The following is a 19,740-nucleotide window of genomic DNA, read 5'->3' as shown; positions in this document are numbered from 1 at the left end:
ATATTTCTGAAAATATTTGCTAAAATGTTTTATTTTTTTATAATAAGAATTTTTATTTTATCCTACAGCCGCGACATTCGGCGAAACTTTTGAATGTACTTCGTCAAATGCCGCAACGAAATGGACCCGACGTATTTTTCAGTTTTCCTGGTAGAAAAGGTTCGGTAAGTGAATTTTGCTTTCTTCTTTCGTCGCACACGTGTAATACCTAAGAAAACTCGCGCACACAGATAACGGTGTTTCTATGGCACAACAGTTCCTTTTTACCTTACAACTTCATCGAAGATGTTATTCGATTCTAAACTCTATCAAACTTCGGATAAGAGAATTCACGTTGTTTCATGAAACTCCCGTTTCAACTAACATCGTTTAAATTCGACAGAGTATCGATCCCTTTTAACCACAACGCGAAACCTTAAAGACGAAGTCTTGTATTGAATCTCTGGAGAATCCTGAGAATCGAGATTAAACTGTATAGGTATAACAAGGCATTATCGATTACTTTACATTCTGAAATCTATTCATATAGTTACAATTATACGACATGTCCGTTTAATTACATTAATTACTCGACCATTATAGCAAAAAAGAAGAAAAACAGCTTTCATTATTTTCATCTCCAATATGAAATTACTTTAATAACGACTGCATTCTATAAAAGAATATTTTAATATTTATGAAATAAAATGTAATTGATAATATCTATATATGTATTAGAGTATAATGTATAAATCAATATATTTCAATATTTTCATTAACGTCCAGTATATTCTTCGAACAACAAAGTGTTCGAAGATTCGAACGTGGAAGTATCCTTCGTTATCTAATACAATAACAAACTTGATGTGGAACTTAGCGAAGTTGTGAGACACGGCTTGTCAATTAGAGCCTGATAACAATGTTTGACGATGCCCCATAGCTGTAGCGGATTAACCGTTCGCGGGAGTAAGTGGGACGTGTTTGCCTCGTAGTGGACCATTCAAATGGTGCTTGACTATTAGTAACAATTACAACGTTTATCCCTTTCTATGTTAATATTCAATTTTACTTTGATAATTATTTCGATATACAATTTCAATTATTTTTGTGTAACATGTATGAGTAAAATTGATATCAAACGTTATTAATCGTGTTATTATTATAGGATTTGTATTTAATAACAAACGATATTAATAATAATAAGTTTGTGGAAAAAAGATTTTATAAAACTTTTGTAATCTCGCGCATGAGAGAACTGGCGGTACCATTGAGCCTCTAAAAAGAAATAATAGCAGCTATAAACACAACACATTCTTTCTCTTTTTGTCTACAGGCAATAGTATTACCTCCACTAGCAAGGTGGCCGCACGAGAACGGGTTCACATTCACCACGTGGTTTCGTCTGGACCCCATCAACTCGGTTAATATCGAACGAGAAAAGCCGTACCTCTACTGGCAAGTGCTCTTCCATCAAGTACTTTTACGAGAACACCCTCTTGAGTTGAAGCAACCTGCTACCTTACGGAAACCAAATTCATGCCCTTAATACGCCTTTTTAAAAATAAAATATTAATAATAAAAGTGAAAAGTATAATAAAAAAAAAAAAAAAATTCAGTGAACCTGTTATTTTTATAGGGCACAAAAAATTTTATATGCCATAGCTTGATTGCGAATTTCATTAAAATCGCTGTTTTTGTTTCGCATTCAGTAAACACGAAGAAAAAAAAGAAGTTTTCGTGATTGCGAAACAATTTTGTTAATCGAACTCCTTCGCCTCGAGGGAACGCTGACATGTTGTTTTACCTACTCGTTCGATATGCTGGATACTTTTTCATGTTTTGTTAATTGAATTTTGCGATGACGTCGAAACGCGTATAAAAATCATGGAAATGATAGAAAAACCGGCACGAGTTTGGAAACAAAAGGTTGGCAGTGAAAACAAATAAAATATTCTATTAGGATTGATTTTTATGATCAACGCTTTAAAAAAGTTTCTTCGGTTAATAGATATTTTGTTCTGGTGTGTGTGTGTGTGTGTTCTTTTTTTACAGCAACTCTTTTATAATTTGTTTTCTTATATTTTTCATTGCAGTTTCAAGACTAGTAAGGGAGTAGGATACTCAGCGCATTTCGTGGGCAATTGCTTAGTCCTCACGTCTATGAAAGTGAAGGGCAAGGGCTTCCAGCACTGTGTCAAATATGAATTTCAACCGCGAAAGGTATATTTAATATCTTTATCTTATCTTTATCTTTATCTTATAAATTTTTCCTCTCATTTTTGTTTCTTTTTTAAATCCACGTAACTTACGAAACATGAATGAATTTAATTGTTTAAAAAGAAAAGAAAAAATATTTAATATCTATCGTTAAATATTTTTACAGTGGTATATGATCGCCGTAGTATACATATATAATAGATGGACCAAAAGCGAAATTAAGTGTTTAGTCAACGGTCAATTGGCTTCGAGTACCGAAATGGCATGGTTCGTGTCGACGAACGACGTAAGTAATCTTTAATAATTTATTTTTTATAATTTAAGTACATATATGGAATAAATTTGATGACAGAATTGCAGTATAAAAAATGTGCTTTTGAATTAGATTGTTTTGATTTTTTATTCAAAGATCACAAATAGATTGTATATTACAAATATTGTATTAAGTTAAATGAAATTTACTCGTTCTAACTTTGATGAATGTATTTTCATGGTGAATTAATCACGCGGATAAATCATGAAATTTCTGCGATACAATCGGCTTTTGATTTATTATGTAATATAGTTCTGAGTCAAACAGAAAGGGCGAAATTTAGTTAGGATAATGTTATCTATGTGTATATTATATACATACTCTCGAAAACTTTGTTCATAGCCATTCGACAAGTGTTATATCGGAGCTACACCGGAATTGGACGAGGAACGAGTATTCTGTGGTCAAATGAGCGCGATATATCTATTTAGTGAGGCACTTACAACTCATCAGATATGCGCTATGCACAGATTAGGACCTGGATATAAGGTGTGTTAGTTAGATATTATTGATTCTTCGTATAAAATGATTATTCTATTTTTGATCTATTTATTATTGTTATTCCTATCGTCAGAGTCAATTTCGTTTTGACAACGAGTGTTACCTGAATCTGCCAGACAATCACAAAAGGGTGAGTGATGAGCAGGAGCTCACGAGCATGGTGGACCAAAGTATGCAAACTGTAAGCATTTTGTTTTATTTTCGCCCACCGTTTATATTTCATTTTGCACTCTCTTACAATTTATTCCATTTATATACTGCGTACTCGAGTCCGAGGTAATTAAATGAAATTTAAGAAGATTTATCTATTTTTCGTTTCAATAGAAACGACGATGTTCGCTTTTGTAAGAAATACAAATTTCTTCGATATTCTTTCTCGTATCTATCATCTTTCCACTTCTATGCCTCTCTCTCTCTCTCTCTATTTCTCTGTCTCTCTCTCTCTTTCTCTCTCTCTTTTTTTATTTTTTTGCTTCGTACTATCTTTAGATATAACGATTTCTTATTCATTATTGTATATATTGTATTTATTTGATTATTTTGTACACGTTTGTTCTACATTTCAATCCACCTTTTATTTCCCCGTCGTATCCACTCCGTAGATTTTATTTATTATTGATTTAATCCTTTTTTTTTTTAATTTAATATTATTATGACTTCATTTAATTAATTATTAAACGTAGTTTCGTTGGGTCTTCAACGTTTGGTTTTTGTTATCTTTTTTTATTTTTTTACCACGTAGAGTATGAAATTTCTTGCGCATGCTAGTTTCGTAGTCCGAACATGTTCCAATCGATTTTAATTTTCTGCCATCGTTCGACGGATAAATATACGAATATTGTGGAGATTTACATATACAGGTATATACACATACGCGGTATATACGTAAGTACTTGCGTATACATTATTATTCAATTATATCTCCGACTTTGAGTTAAAATCCGTCGGGCGTGTTACGCTTTCCGTTTATTATCATAGCCTTGATAATCAACTTAATAAATAATTACAATTTTGATTACCAAAGTCATGATGGAAAGCGCTCGAAGAGATAAATTCATAGATGAATGATTAAAATATGTATATGTGTGATATCACAGGTACTTTACGACGGAAAACTGTCGAATGCTATTGTGTTCATGTACAACCCAGTGGCTACGGACTCTCAACTTTGTTTGCAAAGTGCACCGAAAGGAAATGTTCCATACTTTGTACATACACCGCACGCTCTAATGCTTCAGGTACGTATATTAAAATTTAATGTATTTCGATAATATCGTATATATGAATATTTTAATGATTAAATATAAATATGTTTTTGTTCGGGCAGGACGTCAAGGCTGTTATTACGCATTCGATACACAGTACATTAAATTCTATCGGTGGTATCCAAGTACTGTTTCCTCTCTTTTCGCAATTAGATATGCCTTACGATTGTATAGCACCGAATGACATCAAACGAGATCCTACATTATGGTAGAAAAAAAAATTTGATTATATATTACACATGCATGTTGTAAAATTTGGATAACATATGCACGAAACTGATATTAAATTTATTTACGTTTCAGTTCGAAATTGTTGGGCTTTATTTGTGATCTTGTAGAGAGCTCTCAAACGGTTCAACAACATATGGTACAGAATCGTGGATTTTTGGTAATTAGTTACATGCTCCAGAGAGCTAGCAGAGATCATCTGACTACAGAAGTTCTAGCATCCTTTTTAGAACTAACAAAACATCTGGTAACCTGCCTCAGTGCGAACAGCGATCTGTTGCTAAAACAGGTATTGATTAACTCATAGTTCCCCTTTTAGAAAGTTAGTTTAGGTTGAAAATAAAATTAGAATTTCGAATTAACAAGCTACGAATTCGAAACTTTTCATTCGTTTATTCATGCAAAATGAACGCAATCTTAAAGAAATTAGAACTTATCTACTTTCATTCATTTAGACGTATATAGTGTCGTTGTGTTAGAATTTTATTACGAAAGTAATATGTAGAATAACTTATTTTCCGTAGAAATTGTTATAATTAAATATAACGTGTTACATTTCGTATATACATTCAAAGTAACTTGAAATTAATTTAAATTTAATATCCCAACCGTGTCTATTATTATATTTCAGTTGAAAATCCCCAAACGAATAATTCATGCAATACCTATATAAATTTATTGATGTGAATTCGATATGTTGTATAATTAAGCATATTATTCTCCATATATAGGAATATATTTTTTGTTCGTATCAATTACACTCTAATGGATATTTTGTTCTTTTAAGAATATAAGATTTGTTTGGTAATTTTAATATGATAAAGCTGCAATGAGCTTAATTATTGCCCTTTAGACTATTTTATGCCGATCAGAATTTTCGTAGTTTGAGCACTGACAAGTACTGCAATAGCATGCAAAATCGTATGAAAGCTTCATTAGGTATTTTTGCATTTTTTCATATTAATTATATTCCCTAATTAAGTTGCAGTAGCTTTTATAATTTTATTCCTTCGTGAATATATATATATATATCGATTGTATGAATTGTTACCATTATATTTGCAACAGAAAAGCATGAAAATCATATCACTTTTTCTATAACTGTCTCACACTTTACCTCTCATTCTCTCTCTCTCTCTCTCTCTCTCTCTCTCTCTCTCTTTCTCTTTCTTAATCATATGACTTTAGCGTTTTCATTGAAACTTTGGATCGCATGCAATCTACCGACTATTAAGGCTTCCCGTTTGTCAAAATACGCCTTCGCAAAATGTTACTTCGCGTGAATTTCCATGGCTTTTTGACATGAAAAAAGGACTGTTCAATTATCTTTTTTTGCGACGCTAAATTTCACCACTGTCACATGCTATCACTCAAATATATTTTTACGTTTGTGCGATAATGCGATGCGTACATGTTGCCTAATCCTATTTTTCATTAATAATCATATATATAAATGTTACTTTTCTCTTATTCGTGTATAATACCTATCTCGATCGGATAATAATTTTGTGGTATGATTCAATGGTATACTTATCAAATCTACGTGTTTTCCTTTTCCTCTAATTTTTTCTCATCATTATTAATACTAAAAAATCGCTCATTGTGTTTTTAATATTTTATTTCAATGTTAAACGAACGAAGTACATTGCTTTAAGTTGATTTTGTTAATAATATTTTTTTTAACAGATTTTTTTGATCATTTTCATTTGCATAAAGTTAATTGAAATTTAGAAATAAGTTTTACAATTGGCTGTATTTTTAACCAAATGAACCAAAGTTTTATTTCTTCTTTCTTTTTTTTTTTTTGTATTTGATAGAACAGAAACATTTTATTATCCTAAGTTATAATTTTTTCTTAACAAAATCAGTAAAAAAGATTGTACTCGTATTTACTTGCAAATTTCTAAATCAAATGCATGAGTATTCTATGCACAAAGCTCATGGTCTACGTACTCTAAATTAATCTTTTTTCATAATTTTTATACAATCTCCGATATAAGTATATTGTATTTATATGTATATTTTTATTTTGACGATTTTTGACGATGTATTACGCAACATACGCATAAAGAATATAATTTAAAAGAGAAATGTGAATTGTGAATGAAAAAAAATTAACAATATACAAGATCGCATTTTGGTGCTGCTTAATATCATTTTTTATTAGATTCTTTTATATACTTAACGGTATAATTTAACGATTAAAAGTATCATTCTAATCTATCGAGACGAAACAAATGGATTGGATGGAATTGAATTGTCCAAAAGTATATCGATTACATTAGGCACATATTATTATTATGTGTCTTAGACAGGAATCCCATAAAAGTCGGCTAGATTGGTGTGTCCGAAGAACAGGCAGATCTATGGTGATGTAGTTGTTTTATTTTTCATTCCTAACCTGGCAGCTATTGGATCACGTCCTTTTTAATCCCGCTCTATGGATATACACGCCAGCGCCGGTACAAACCCGGCTTTATTCGTACTTGGCCACAGAGTTCCTCAGCGATACGCAAATTTATTCAAACGTTAGACGCGTCTCTACCGTTCTTCAAACGGTACACACGCTCAAGTATTACTATTGGGTTGCTAATCCCCGTGCCAAGAGTGGAATAACGCCGAAAGGACTCGGTGAGTTGCACAAATGCCTTATTATATTTTCATTTTTAAATGTTTGTCAATATTTTCAATTAAAATTTTGTTTTTATTTGAAATTTGTTGTATCATGTTAACTGATTCTTTATAATTTTTTTCTATTTTTTTTTCTCTCTCTCTCTCTCACAGACGGACCACGACCTCAACAAAAGGATATTTTGACAATACGTTCTTATATTTTGCTATTTCTTAAACAATTGATTATGATCGGTAATGGCGTGAAGGACGACGAATTGCAGAGTATTTTAAATTATTTAACAACGATGCACGAGGTATGAGATCGATCAATTTTTTTCCCAAAATTCAATCAATACTTTAGTTCGCTGTCAATTATTACTTAATAAATAAAGGATTTTATTTATTCGCAGGATGATAATTTACACGACGTTTTACAAATGCTTATTTCTTTGATGTCCGAGCATCCATCTTCAATGGTACCAGCGTTCGACGCGAAACAGGGCGTGAGAACGATCTTCAAACTTTTAGCAGCGGAAAGTCAATTGATTCGTCTTCAAGCATTGAAATTGTTAGGATTCTTTCTTAGTCGCAGTACACATAAGTGAGTGATAAAAAGTTTCAAGTTATATTTCTTTTATTCTTCTAAGTTCTAATTAACTTACAATTACAATAGAAGGAAATACGATGTAATGAGCCCACACAATTTGTATACTCTACTAGCCGAAAGATTATTATTAAATGAAGAAACATTGTCTTTACCAACTTACAACGTTTTATATGAGGTATTGTTCACGTTCTATAAAATTTTAATCATTTTTCTATCTAACGAAAATCTAATCATATAATAAATATATTCAGATAATGACGGAACACATAAGTCAACAAATACTTTATGCCAGGCATCCCGAGCCAGAGTCGCATTATCGTTTAGAAAATCCTAGTAAGATCCAATAAGATTTAATAGAACATATTGGCTTTTATATGCATCTCGTTTTTATTACTATAATCTAATTTTCTTTGATTTTAGTGATTCTTAAAGTAGTAGCAACATTGATACGACAATCAAAGCAAACGGAACAATTGTTAGAAGTTAAAAAATTATTTCTCTCCGATATGACATTACTTTGCAATAACAATCGTGAAAATCGTCGAACCGTATTACAAATGTCCGTCTGGCAAGAATGGCTTATAGCAATGGCTTATATCCATCCAAAAAATACAGAAGAACAAAAGATATCCGATATGGTTTATTCCCTCTTTCGAATGCTTCTTCATCATGCTATTAAACACGAATATGGTGGTTGGCGTGTTTGGGTCGATACTTTGGCGATAGTACATTCAAAGGTACAAGATGAAAGAATAAATAAAACATAAAATAAATTAGTTTATGATTTTAAAAATAATGTAATATTTGTTTTTAATATTAATTCGTTTGTGAAGGTATCCTACGAGGAATTTAAACTTCAGTTCGCTCAGATGTACGAGCATTATGAAAGACAGAGATCCGATAATATAACGGATCCTGAATTAAGGCAACAAAGGCCCATTAGTACAATTTCAGGTTGGGATCAGCAACATTCAGGTAATAATGGTTACAATCGACCATCGCCTTGGACTAATCAACAAAATCATGAAGCTCAACACGTTGAAAGGAATTACAAAGTATGTTATCTTTTTCTAGATTTTTGAAAGGATACAAAATATTAATTATAAATAATACATTTTTTTTCTTTTTCTTTTTTATAGGAGTTTGATGGAACCGAAGGAAACGAACGTATGGAGGAAACATGTAGCTGTGATTTAAACTCTATAGATAACACCGAAAGCGACGGAAGTCCGGCGATCGTTAAATCCCATAGCGAAACATTGGATACCATGCAATCTAGCGAAGCAGTCTCTTTAGATTCAAGATTAAGCGACAAGCCAGAGACGCCAACTACGGCACGAGAGATTCACACAGACACACCGACAATTTTGGAAGAGGCGAATAGTGAAGTAGCTTCTTTACCAACAACTCAAGAGACCAGCGAGGTGATATCGATCGAAAGCTCCAGCGATGTTTATAGCGAAGTACAGAAAAGTCCAAGCCCGGATACTATGGTGATTCAGTCAAGTACGGTACAGAAAGAAGATGAAAGTATCCAACAGGAAATGATAGTCCCTACGAAAGATCAAATAGAAGATAATGAAAATAATAAAACGAATGACGATATTGTTATTGAGAAAGAGGAAGTTGAAAAAGAAGCGACGAAGAACGAAGATAATTTGAATGATGAAAAAACTGCCGAACCCGTAGAATCTAATGACTTTGAAACAAAGAAAGAAGATAACGATGATAAATCTCAATTATTAGCTGAAAACAATGACGCGAGTAGTATTAAAGAAGAGAGTCCTAAGAAAGATAAAATCGACATAGAAAGTTCTGAAAAGGCGGAAGAATCCGTCGATGATGAAAAGCAATCAGAAATCATAAACGATATGGGTAAGGAAGAATCGGAATCATTAGAGCATGCTGACGATTCAAAGTACCTTGAGAAACTTCAATTAGAAAATGATAGAGAAATCATAGATAGTGACACTTCTGAAGCATATCTGACACCAACGGAACAACAAGAGACATCTGCGGAGACGAAGACGAATGTCGAAGATGTCGCAAAGATGGATGAGAAAGATTTTGCCGAAAAAGTAGGTGTTGTTGAAGAAAGAAACGTTAGAGTAGACGAGGACGCCGAAGAAATTCAGGATGCTTCAAAAAGTCCTGAAAATTCGATCGATAGAGTAGAAACTGATGATAACGCGAAAACCATAGATAGCAACGATGATAAAATAGAAGATAAAGTAGAAGAAGAAGAAGAAGTAGATAAGGAAGTGGAAAAAGTCGTAGTGAGTAGTACTTTAGAGAGCGACGAACGTGTCGTGGACACTTTAAAGGACGACAAAAGTGCTGTTATTAATAGTAACGACGACGAACAGGTAACTGAAAAACACTCAAGAGAGCCGTCCACTATTTCTACTAGCGTAAGTGATAATAAGTCAGACATTCCGGTGAGAACCGAGGAGGTAGGAGTAACGGATAGTGTTTCTAGTAATAGCGATATTCAAAGTTCTGTAGATAATGTGACGCAAGTGCCAAATCCTAAACAGCAAATCCCAACAATATCTACAGTCTGTGATGCTACTAAAAGTTTACCCGACGGTGTGCCTCAAAACGTTAGTTCTAATGTGATTGCAATGGACAATCCAATTACTACGAATGACTTAACTCCAGATCATGTAGATGCCCACCGCAGATCCAGTTTACCGATCGTATCCTCCGAGAGCAATGCCGAGGACCCTCCTTCTTTACCTGTTCCCTTACGAAAGACATCATCACCCCAGAAAAGACCAAGGAGTGCCTCAACGTCCACACAAGTGGATCCGAATCATTTCGGTACGTTCTTACTCTAATATTTTTCACGTATATATCTTTTTTATCTAAAAGATAGAGAAGTTATAGAATTTATTAATCAAACATCATTTCTTTACAGAATCGAAAAGAACTAAGCAAGGAAATCCTTCCACCAGACCAATGTTCAGTCCAGGGCCTACCCGGCCACCATTCAGAATACCGGAATTTAAATGGTCATACATTCATCAGCGATTATTATCGGATGTTCTCTTTTCTCTCGAAACAGATATTCAAGTTTGGAGAAGGTAATTTATTCAAACACTTATATTACAAAATATGAAAAAATGAAACTAACGGGAAATGTATTTTTGTACGTTTTTTTTTTTTTTATAGTCATTCGACAAAATCGGTATTGGACTTTGTGAATAGTAGCGAAAATGCAATTTTCGTAGTCAATACTGTTCATTTGATCTCTCAATTAGCTGACAATCTTATCATAGCTTGTGGTGGGCTGTTACCACTTTTAGCTTCTGCTACATCGCCAAACGTACGTATTTCCAAGATAGTTCATTAAATAATTCAATGATGTTTCTTATATTTGGATGTTATTATATATGATTTGATATTCACAGAGTGAGTTAGATGTAATTGAACCAACTCAGGGGATGCCGATAGAAGTAGCAGTTTCATTTCTTCAAAGGTTAGTCAACATGGCTGATGTGCTAATCTTCGCAAGCTCCTTGAATTTCGGTGAACTCGAGGCTGAGAAGAACATGTCCAGCGGTGGAATTCTAAGACAGTGTTTGCGACTGGTTTGTATCGTTCATCCTTTTTTCTCATTCTCAATTTCTTCATAATTTCTTTTCATCGTCTTTCATTCGCATTTATCGAATGAAATGGTATAATCGAACATCTATTTCGTTAATTGAGTATCAATAATACAAATAAGATTTGTGAAAAACATTGAAATTGGACAGAAATAATCATAAACGTTAGAAATGCACATTACATACATATTCATAAGTATCAAAAATCAATAATTCCAATTCGACAAACATGATACATGGGTAGTGTGGGAATCAATACTGCATTAGTACTGAAATAGAATAAATGTATGTAGTTTACCTCGTATCAATATCCCACATTACATGTGTTACTATATTTCATAATCTGTCATATGATATATGGCGATGAGTAAAAAAAATGTCTCTCTGTAGAAATCACAGAACTTTCATATTACAGTAAACTGCTTATCAACCAAAATTTAGTCAACGATAATGTATATTGCAGAGATTGTGTTGTCTCTTATAAATGTTTAATTAATTAGTTTGAAATACTCGTACATATATACATACACACATATATACAAACATGCATATATATATACACACACACACATATTCACAACAATTTTGTTTCACAAAGCTAGTCAAAAATGATTTTCATTCTTAAAAATACACGGCTGTGTATTTTCGCTTGTGAAATCTCTGTGTAATTTCTCGCATTTAGTTAACTTCAAACATATGTATATACATACTAAAGATTCATTAAAATACCATACCCTAATACAATTATTTTTACATACATATATATGTCTCTGATAAAATGCTTCTATAGGTCTGTACATGTGCCGTTAGAAACTGCTTAGAGTGTAAAGAGCGTGGCAGATCGTACAGCATGTTAGGTCGACAGATTGGTACTAGTAATAAATCACAGCATATACAGTCTCTAATACGAGGAGCTCAGACATCGCCCAAGGTACGTTACTTCCTATTGTCATAATTCAGCTTACATTAGAAACATTTAGAATAGTATTAATTAGTATCATCGTAACTCGCGGTAGAGCACGATGGTTCTTAGAAATATCATTTCAAATCCTTTACGTGTTTATCCGTTCTAATTTTGGAGTATTTCTTTTTTTTTCTTTTTTTTTCCTTATTTTTTTTTTTTTATTTAGTTTTTTCATTTTCCCATGTCAGCTCACTATAGAGTTTTTAGAAGCGGATGCAATATTTTATATTTATATATCGAATATCGTTGCTCCTTTATAGAACATAGTGGATAATCTGGCTCATCAGTTAAGTCCTGTGAAGGATCCGGAAAAATTACTTCAAGACATGGATGTGAATCGCTTGAGAGCTGTGATATACAGAGATGTTGTAAGTACATAATGTACTTTGATCGATCTTATCGAAACTTCGATAATACCTTCTTTCACCGTGAATTAGAGACTCGACGAGGAACTTGCTCGAAGAAATTAGATGAATAATAAAGTAATTTATGATTTTATCATTTTACAGGAAGAAACCAAGCAGGCACAGTTTCTGTCCCTGGCTATAGTTTACTTCATCTCTGTACTAATGGTCTCGAAGTATCGCGATATTCTGGAACCACCGATATCTCAACGTCCACCAAGTCCTGTTCAGACGATACAAACTAATGGTGCCGGGTTGAGACCGGGTAGCCCTTCAGGTAAGATATCACGTGATTTTTTATTATTCAATTGATATATGGGTTGACAATAAAGATTTTTATTCAAAATTAATCAATATTTTGAAATATTTCTTAAACAGATTGAAGATAGATTCGATTTTTCTATTACAAATATTTCAAGTAGGAATAACATGGGTATATGTATATGCTAATCTAAAACTAATTGATAATTCAATTTTCAATGTGAGAGCGCGTAGAAGATTGATGGACAATGGTCGGTCTCGTCTTTCTTTCTTCTTTTTTAAAAGATCTTCATATAAAAATTAAAAAAAAAAAAAAACATGTTGATATATTTTTTTTTTAATTTTTTTTTTCTTTTAATTTTAGATATTTGTAAATAAGTATTAACAATTTATTTGGTCAAAACTCTTACATGTCAGATATGTTCCATCATTTAATTCACTTCCAATTATTTCACTTCGATTGTTTCGATTATAAATGGACGATCACATTTCTTCCTATATCTTTGTTAAAACACGACATTCCAAAGCATGACTATTCTATATTATAAGCATGTATTTTATAATCGTAAGTCTTGATAAAAAAAAAAAATTTAAGACAAAGAATAGTCTGTGCCCTAATGTAGCTAGAAACGAACTTTTATTTCCTATTCATTTTTGGAGATTTATTAGTCTGACCAAATAATGATCTAATACGATCATTGGATATAAATTCATCCAAAATGAAATATTAAAATTACATTGAATGAAAACAAAAACAAAAAAATTCTCATTGAAGTTCCATAAAAAATAGAAAACTTTTCATTCTAAATATATAATCGTTATTATATTATAATTCTAAACGTCGTAGTTCAATATTTATTTATATATAAAACACGATGCACTGAGAATCGCATAGTTGCAATCAAGAGATTAGCACAGAACACTAGATAGAACGCATGTACGATTGCACTAGTGTGTGAGATATTAATTTTTTTCTATGTATCTGACAGTGAGGGTTTTGATGTATGTCGAATGTTTTTGCACCTTATTTCTGTATTGTTTCTATATTATATATTGTTTTTTTAATTTCGTTGGCAGCTAACGTTCAATTACGAAAGAAAATTATTTTTTATTTTCCAATATTTCGACAATATCAAATTTTAAGATTGGAACGAAAGGAAATCGTTTATCCATCGTTAGATTTGCATAAAGAAGCGTTCGCGTATTTTATTTTTCATAAGACTGGATCCTATTTAAAAAGCAGAATCGCGTTATTTATTACGCAGTCGTAATTTTTATTTATTTCCACAAATTATGTCATTTTTTTCAGCTGTACTTATATACGTAATCTTGCAATACGTAACCATTTCTATGCGCATAGATCAAGACACAGAAGATATTCATTTGAAACATTTTTGTTGGTAACAATCAATAAAAATCCAATATTGATAGTAACATTACATTCTAAACACGTTTACGACGGTAAAAATATTATATCTTATGTGTCTCGCCATTGGACTGTTCTATTACCTGTATATTTCTCCACTGGACGGCGCTGATTTGTGTCAAAAGAACATTTGTACCACCAGTGGTTCAAACTGACCGATGGGACATCCATATATACACCGTCAGTGGTACAAACCGCTCTATGGGATATTTATGAGTGTACCATTGGTGGTACATCCCGGCGTGAACGTGTTAAGCAATTACTCTGTAATGTTATCCTGAGTTTCCTGATTTCTTCTTACACTTTCCTTTGATTTCACCCCATCTAATAAAAAAAATAAAAAAAAAAATGAAAAAGGAATATAAAAGAAATAGAAAGAAATAGAAGATGATCTTTCGGAAAGAAAGACGTGATCGAAAGACAATGAAAGATAATAAAGGAATAATGAGAATAAAGAAAAAAGAATGAATTAGCGATGTGTTAAAGGAGTTGGTTAAAAAAACATGATTCTCCCCTCCCCAGGAGATGGGAATGGTGGTGGAGGAGGTCGGCCCCTGTTTCCACAGTGGTCTCACCACGTGTACCCACAGTTCCTCCCGGGATCTCACCCTAACGCCAATACGAATGCCAATGCCAATGCCAACCATCACATCAGCCAGCACCACCACCAGCACCCGCTACCGGCTGCCAGGCACTCTAATCGCCAGCCACCTTCCAGCTATTATCTCCCGAATCACCATAACAACCATTACAATCATCACCCGAACAACCATAATTATCATCGACACCATCATTATCATCATCACAATAACAACAACCATCACCATACGCTTCAAAAACATATAGATCAGCCCCGAAATCTCTGTCATAGAAACTCCGCTGTCGGTCTGCAAGGTAATCTCGATTGCTCGAACGCTCTTCTTTATTATTCTTCACCTTTTGTGGAATGACTTATTATATTTTCATTTATCTTCGATCAGAGTTTTCGTTATCTCGCTTCTTGCTCGCAAGCACAACACTGCTCATTAATGGATACGACACACTGCCTTCTTTCTCCTCGATCGATGGATATTGAATTTTGGTTACTTTCTTTTGCGAGATCATTATCTCTTTAGTTTCGTTTTATTTCGTTTGCTTGGATCCATAACAACCTGTTGGGATCCTTTGCACGGTTAGTTTCGTATATTATTTTAGTAGTTTATTTCTTTTTCATTTGCATAGGACAGAGTTAATATGCGTGTAATTATTTTCAAAAGGCTTTATATATTGGGCAAGATCGATATCGATGCTTATTATGTTTTTAGAAATTAGGATTGTTTACGTTGTATTTTTTATATTATTTTAAAACCTCAGTCATATTCTACACTGTACATTATTTAAACCTGTTAACTATCCTTTTCCTAAGATATCCTTTTGAAAGAAAGAAAAACACGATAAGACATTATAATATATTTTGTGAATGATTTTTTATCGCATGATCATCGTTCGCTTATAGCTCAACAGGATACAATGTTCAGCATGTTCGATAAAACACCAGGACGTATGGCACGATGTTAAGTTCACACAATGCACGATATATTATGTTATATAATATATAAAAAAGCATCGGAAAAAAAAATAATTTAGAATGTAAGAAATCGAAGTATTTAGATAAGAATTTTGATAAAAGAATCGTCTCCTGGATATTTTGGAAACAAAGTTCGTTGCATTATGCTCGATTACGTTGTGTTATATTTGTTAACCGAATAAAAAAAAATGTATAGAAAAGAACGTATTAGCAGCATGAATCGATTTTTGTTATGCTTATCGGAATGAAAAATTGATGTTGAAGATTAAAAACATATAAAAAAAAAAACAAAGAGTTATCGTTTATGTTATGCAATAGCCTAAAAATTCGTTGTTACAATTTAATCGTATATATAAATATATATTTTACAATTAGCTGTGTTTCAAGAGTTGCATTGTACGCATCGTTCTCTTTATTGATTTAGCCTAATCGACGTACAACGTAAGAATTCTACTTAATTGTAATATTTTATATTATAATTAATTAACATTTAATTAATAAATAAATATATTATATACTTCATTTAGGACAAGGTCAACGAATACAAAATACTAAATAAATTTTCATTTTATTGATATACTTTAATATGCATTTTTAAAAGATCTATTACAAATTGTTTTCTTATTTGAATCGTTTTCTTTCATTGAACGTCGATCATACGAATCTCGATGTCAAATGACCTTTGAAAAAAAAAAAGAGATTCGGTATATAAATCATATGAATTAATGGTCGATCCTAACATTCGTGAATCGTGCTTTCAGGGAGCGCAGGCATGATAAGCCAGTCCGGTTCTCAAGATGATGGAGAATACGAAGTTATTATAGTGGACGAAAATAATTCCTCCATCTTGGCCGACCAGGACGTTACGTCGTCCGGTCCACCATCTACCAAGGTAAGTCCTTTGTCGATGCTTTTTAATATCGATCTCTTACAAAAAAAAAAAAAAAAGAAAAAAAAAAGAAAAAGGAAAAACAAGAAGTAGTCATCGTGTGATTCGATAAACAAAAAATTCGTATGAAACGTACGTGTATTGGGGGAACAGTTAAAAATTCGGAAGATCTTTTCAGGTAAAGATAGTACCAAATATTTATCATAATTCATTTGTCTCTCTGTTAATGGTTTAGTATATTTTATCGTCGATATTATGAATTATATAAGATTATAGTCGATTAATATGATATAGATATTATATCTTTTATAAAGTAATAAGAAAACAAAGATTATAGATTTTCGTGAGTTATTACGAATTTTACTCGAAACTGCATGTTTCCCTTTTCGATGGAACGATATAAATGTATATTTAATATTATAAATATATCTTTCATGTTAATAATCCATTAGTATAAATGAAAAGAATTGAAATATTTATATTCGTGTGATTTATTTGAAAAATTTTTCGTATTATTTTTTTATACATTATCAAACCTTTGTGTGTTGCTAGTATTTTTCAATATTAGATTTTTATATTATAATATAATTAATGAAAAAAATCCTGGCACTCTTCCTCAAAGAAGCACAATAATCTTTGATACATTTGCTGTAAATAAAGCAATGTTAATCAGTGCACAGTGTGCTTCGCATTTATCTTATTCACTATTATTTAATCATATTTATACGTGATGAAATAATTATTATATTTTCTTTTGTTTAAATTTTAGGATACTTTATAAATGCAGACGATATCAAATAAAGGAAAATACATATTCATTCACAATACAATTTACAGAACAATTTAATTAGAGTATCTAGAAAAATATTTTATGCGCATTTATCAAATTATTCAAATCACAGTCGTTGATTGAAATTTTAAACTATTTTAAATGTAGGTTACGTAATTTGGTAAACGTAGATTAAATTAATGTAGATACACGTTTTCTACTTTCTATGTAAAATATTTTCGTGATGAATATATACGAATCTGTTGCAATAAAGCTTTTCGATATTTAATTAAAACATTGAATAAATATAATTAGTCGAACATTAATGTAGAGTTGAAAGCACGCACAAACACACACACACACATTTGTTAACAGCACAACATTTATACTTACCCTATAAATATTTTAAAAGGATTCTTTGAGATTAACTACAAAAATGTTATTTGTTTATTAGTTTTTTATAATTTTTACAAAATATATTGAATAATGAAAATATAATACAAATAAAATCTCTCATCAAATTGGGGACAATGTAGTTCGTCGTTAATATAATATTAGGTTTTCAATTCCAATAGGATCCATAGTAAATTGATTAGTATCCTAAGAAGCCTTTAAGTATGTTTGATGTGTACGGCATGTTTTGTTAAAACAATTAATTGGGTGTTAAGCACTGACTTTAGTAGTGTCATTATAACCACTAAAGAATATTTTTTAGTTCATCGTATTACCGTAGCATGTAAAGAGATAGTTATCACAACCCCTTTATTATATATTCTCTTTTATCATCAAAATGAATAATTTAAGAACATTTTAAAAAGATTGAATTTCTATGTGCTCGCACTTTTGGCACATGTGTTACCATATACCCATATATATATATTTCTATATATATATATATTTCTATATCATAGTTTAATTTGAACAAAGTTTTCCTTTCTTTTATTTTCTTTTTTTCTCGATTATTCTTTCGAAGCATGCAAAGTGACTGTACTCTATAATTTTTCTCATCGTTAACTTCCTCTGCTTGCATTGCTATGCGTACTAACTACTGGTTCTGAAGGGAGGTCACAGTGGTGTACCTCGACCACGGACAATTCTCGAGGATTACACCTCGTCAGAACCAACGCTTGGCTCTTCTACGAGGTCCGAACCACTGCCACGAAATCTTCAGGTAAAGCTATCCAATCAGAGACTACCCGTGAGAAGGATGGAAATACTTGAAATGGGAAGAGAAAAATACGCGAGCTCACACATATTTTCCTCTATATTTCTCTCTTTCTTTCTTTTTTTCTTTCTTTCTTTCTTTCTTTCTTTCTTTTTTCCTTTTATTTTTTTCTCTTTATCTAACCCTCTTTCATTTATTTCTATTCCACTATTTATCTGTCCTTATCTATAATTATTCTCCGAATAATAAATTTTGGAAAAAGCACCGAAATAGTTTCACATTTTAATTAAACGTTACGAAGAATTTTGATTTGCGTGTAAAAATCAAAAAGACGGATATCGCAACACCCATTTTGACGGGTTAAGCTAAAGTAATTATCTTGTTTTTTTTTTGTTTTTTTTTTTTTTTTGGCTAATATAATCTACCTTTTCATTTTTCTCTTAATCAAATATTTGAAAAGCTTCATCTGAACAACGAATGTTTTGCCATGATACGAAACGTATGCATACTATATTATAATTTATGTTTTTTTTTATAGCATATATTTATACATATACATAAACGTATTGTATTGATTTCATATTGAAATCACACGTGTGTATACATATAATATATGCTATAAATTAAATCAAATATACAATCTGGGTAGAATGATTATTCTTTTCTTTTTGTCGAAGCTTGAAAATGAAAGAGGCTTGATTAATTTTATTTTTGTTTTAAATATATATTATATATATATACTATAATCTATTATTATATTAGATGATTGCGTTTTGGCAATGTATTAACGATATTGCATGTCACAGTAACTACGTAGCACGGGAGAACTTTTTTTTTTTTTTCAACAAGAAGATCTGGACATACATAAATTACATTATATTGTGTTCGTAAATAGTAATTACCTATACATTATATATATATTTATATATCGTGAATAAATTATAAAGTTGATGTGTTTAAGAGA

At 31.7% G+C, this 19,740-nt stretch overlaps 1 protein-coding gene across 3 annotated transcripts in view; it reads left to right on the top strand.

The window, feature by feature from the left end:
• The window catches only part of rg (A kinase anchor protein rugose), a 198,931-nt gene that overhangs the window by 110,198 nt on the left and 68,993 nt on the right, over positions 1–19,740 (top strand). For 2 of the 3 annotated variants that reach the window (XM_015317773.2, XM_015317778.2), the window contains exons 5-30: positions 69–164; positions 1,313–1,434; positions 2,073–2,199; positions 2,363–2,482; positions 2,852–2,998; positions 3,084–3,191; positions 4,108–4,248; positions 4,338–4,483; positions 4,579–4,792; positions 6,882–7,134; positions 7,288–7,430; positions 7,527–7,717; positions 7,790–7,898; positions 7,975–8,056; positions 8,144–8,460; positions 8,557–8,778; positions 8,863–10,546; positions 10,644–10,809; positions 10,898–11,051; positions 11,137–11,316; positions 12,122–12,262; positions 12,556–12,663; positions 12,805–12,976; positions 14,909–15,280; positions 16,715–16,845; positions 18,672–18,782. In XM_015317773.2, coding sequence (XP_015173259.2) covers positions 69–164; positions 1,313–1,434; positions 2,073–2,199; positions 2,363–2,482; positions 2,852–2,998; positions 3,084–3,191; positions 4,108–4,248; positions 4,338–4,483; positions 4,579–4,792; positions 6,882–7,134; positions 7,288–7,430; positions 7,527–7,717; positions 7,790–7,898; positions 7,975–8,056; positions 8,144–8,460; positions 8,557–8,778; positions 8,863–10,546; positions 10,644–10,809; positions 10,898–11,051; positions 11,137–11,316; positions 12,122–12,262; positions 12,556–12,663; positions 12,805–12,976; positions 14,909–15,280; positions 16,715–16,845; positions 18,672–18,782 — 5,757 coding nt within the window. The remainder of the gene's footprint in view (positions 1–68; positions 165–1,312; positions 1,435–2,072; positions 2,200–2,362; positions 2,483–2,851; positions 2,999–3,083; positions 3,192–4,107; positions 4,249–4,337; positions 4,484–4,578; positions 4,793–6,881; positions 7,135–7,287; positions 7,431–7,526; positions 7,718–7,789; positions 7,899–7,974; positions 8,057–8,143; positions 8,461–8,556; positions 8,779–8,862; positions 10,547–10,643; positions 10,810–10,897; positions 11,052–11,136; positions 11,317–12,121; positions 12,263–12,555; positions 12,664–12,804; positions 12,977–14,908; positions 15,281–16,714; positions 16,846–18,671; positions 18,783–19,740) is intronic. The other variant, XM_015317785.2, reaches the window with a different exon arrangement.

The sequence above is a fragment of the Polistes dominula genome, unplaced genomic scaffold (assembly GCF_049000335.1).
Source record: "Polistes dominula isolate Pdom_NZ unplaced genomic scaffold, Pdom_raw_medaka contig_24, whole genome shotgun sequence".
Classification (NCBI taxonomy): Eukaryota; Metazoa; Arthropoda; class Insecta; order Hymenoptera; family Vespidae; genus Polistes; species Polistes dominula.
Note: the sequence above shows the minus strand (reverse complement) of the source record. Positions and strands in the feature narration are given on the sequence as shown.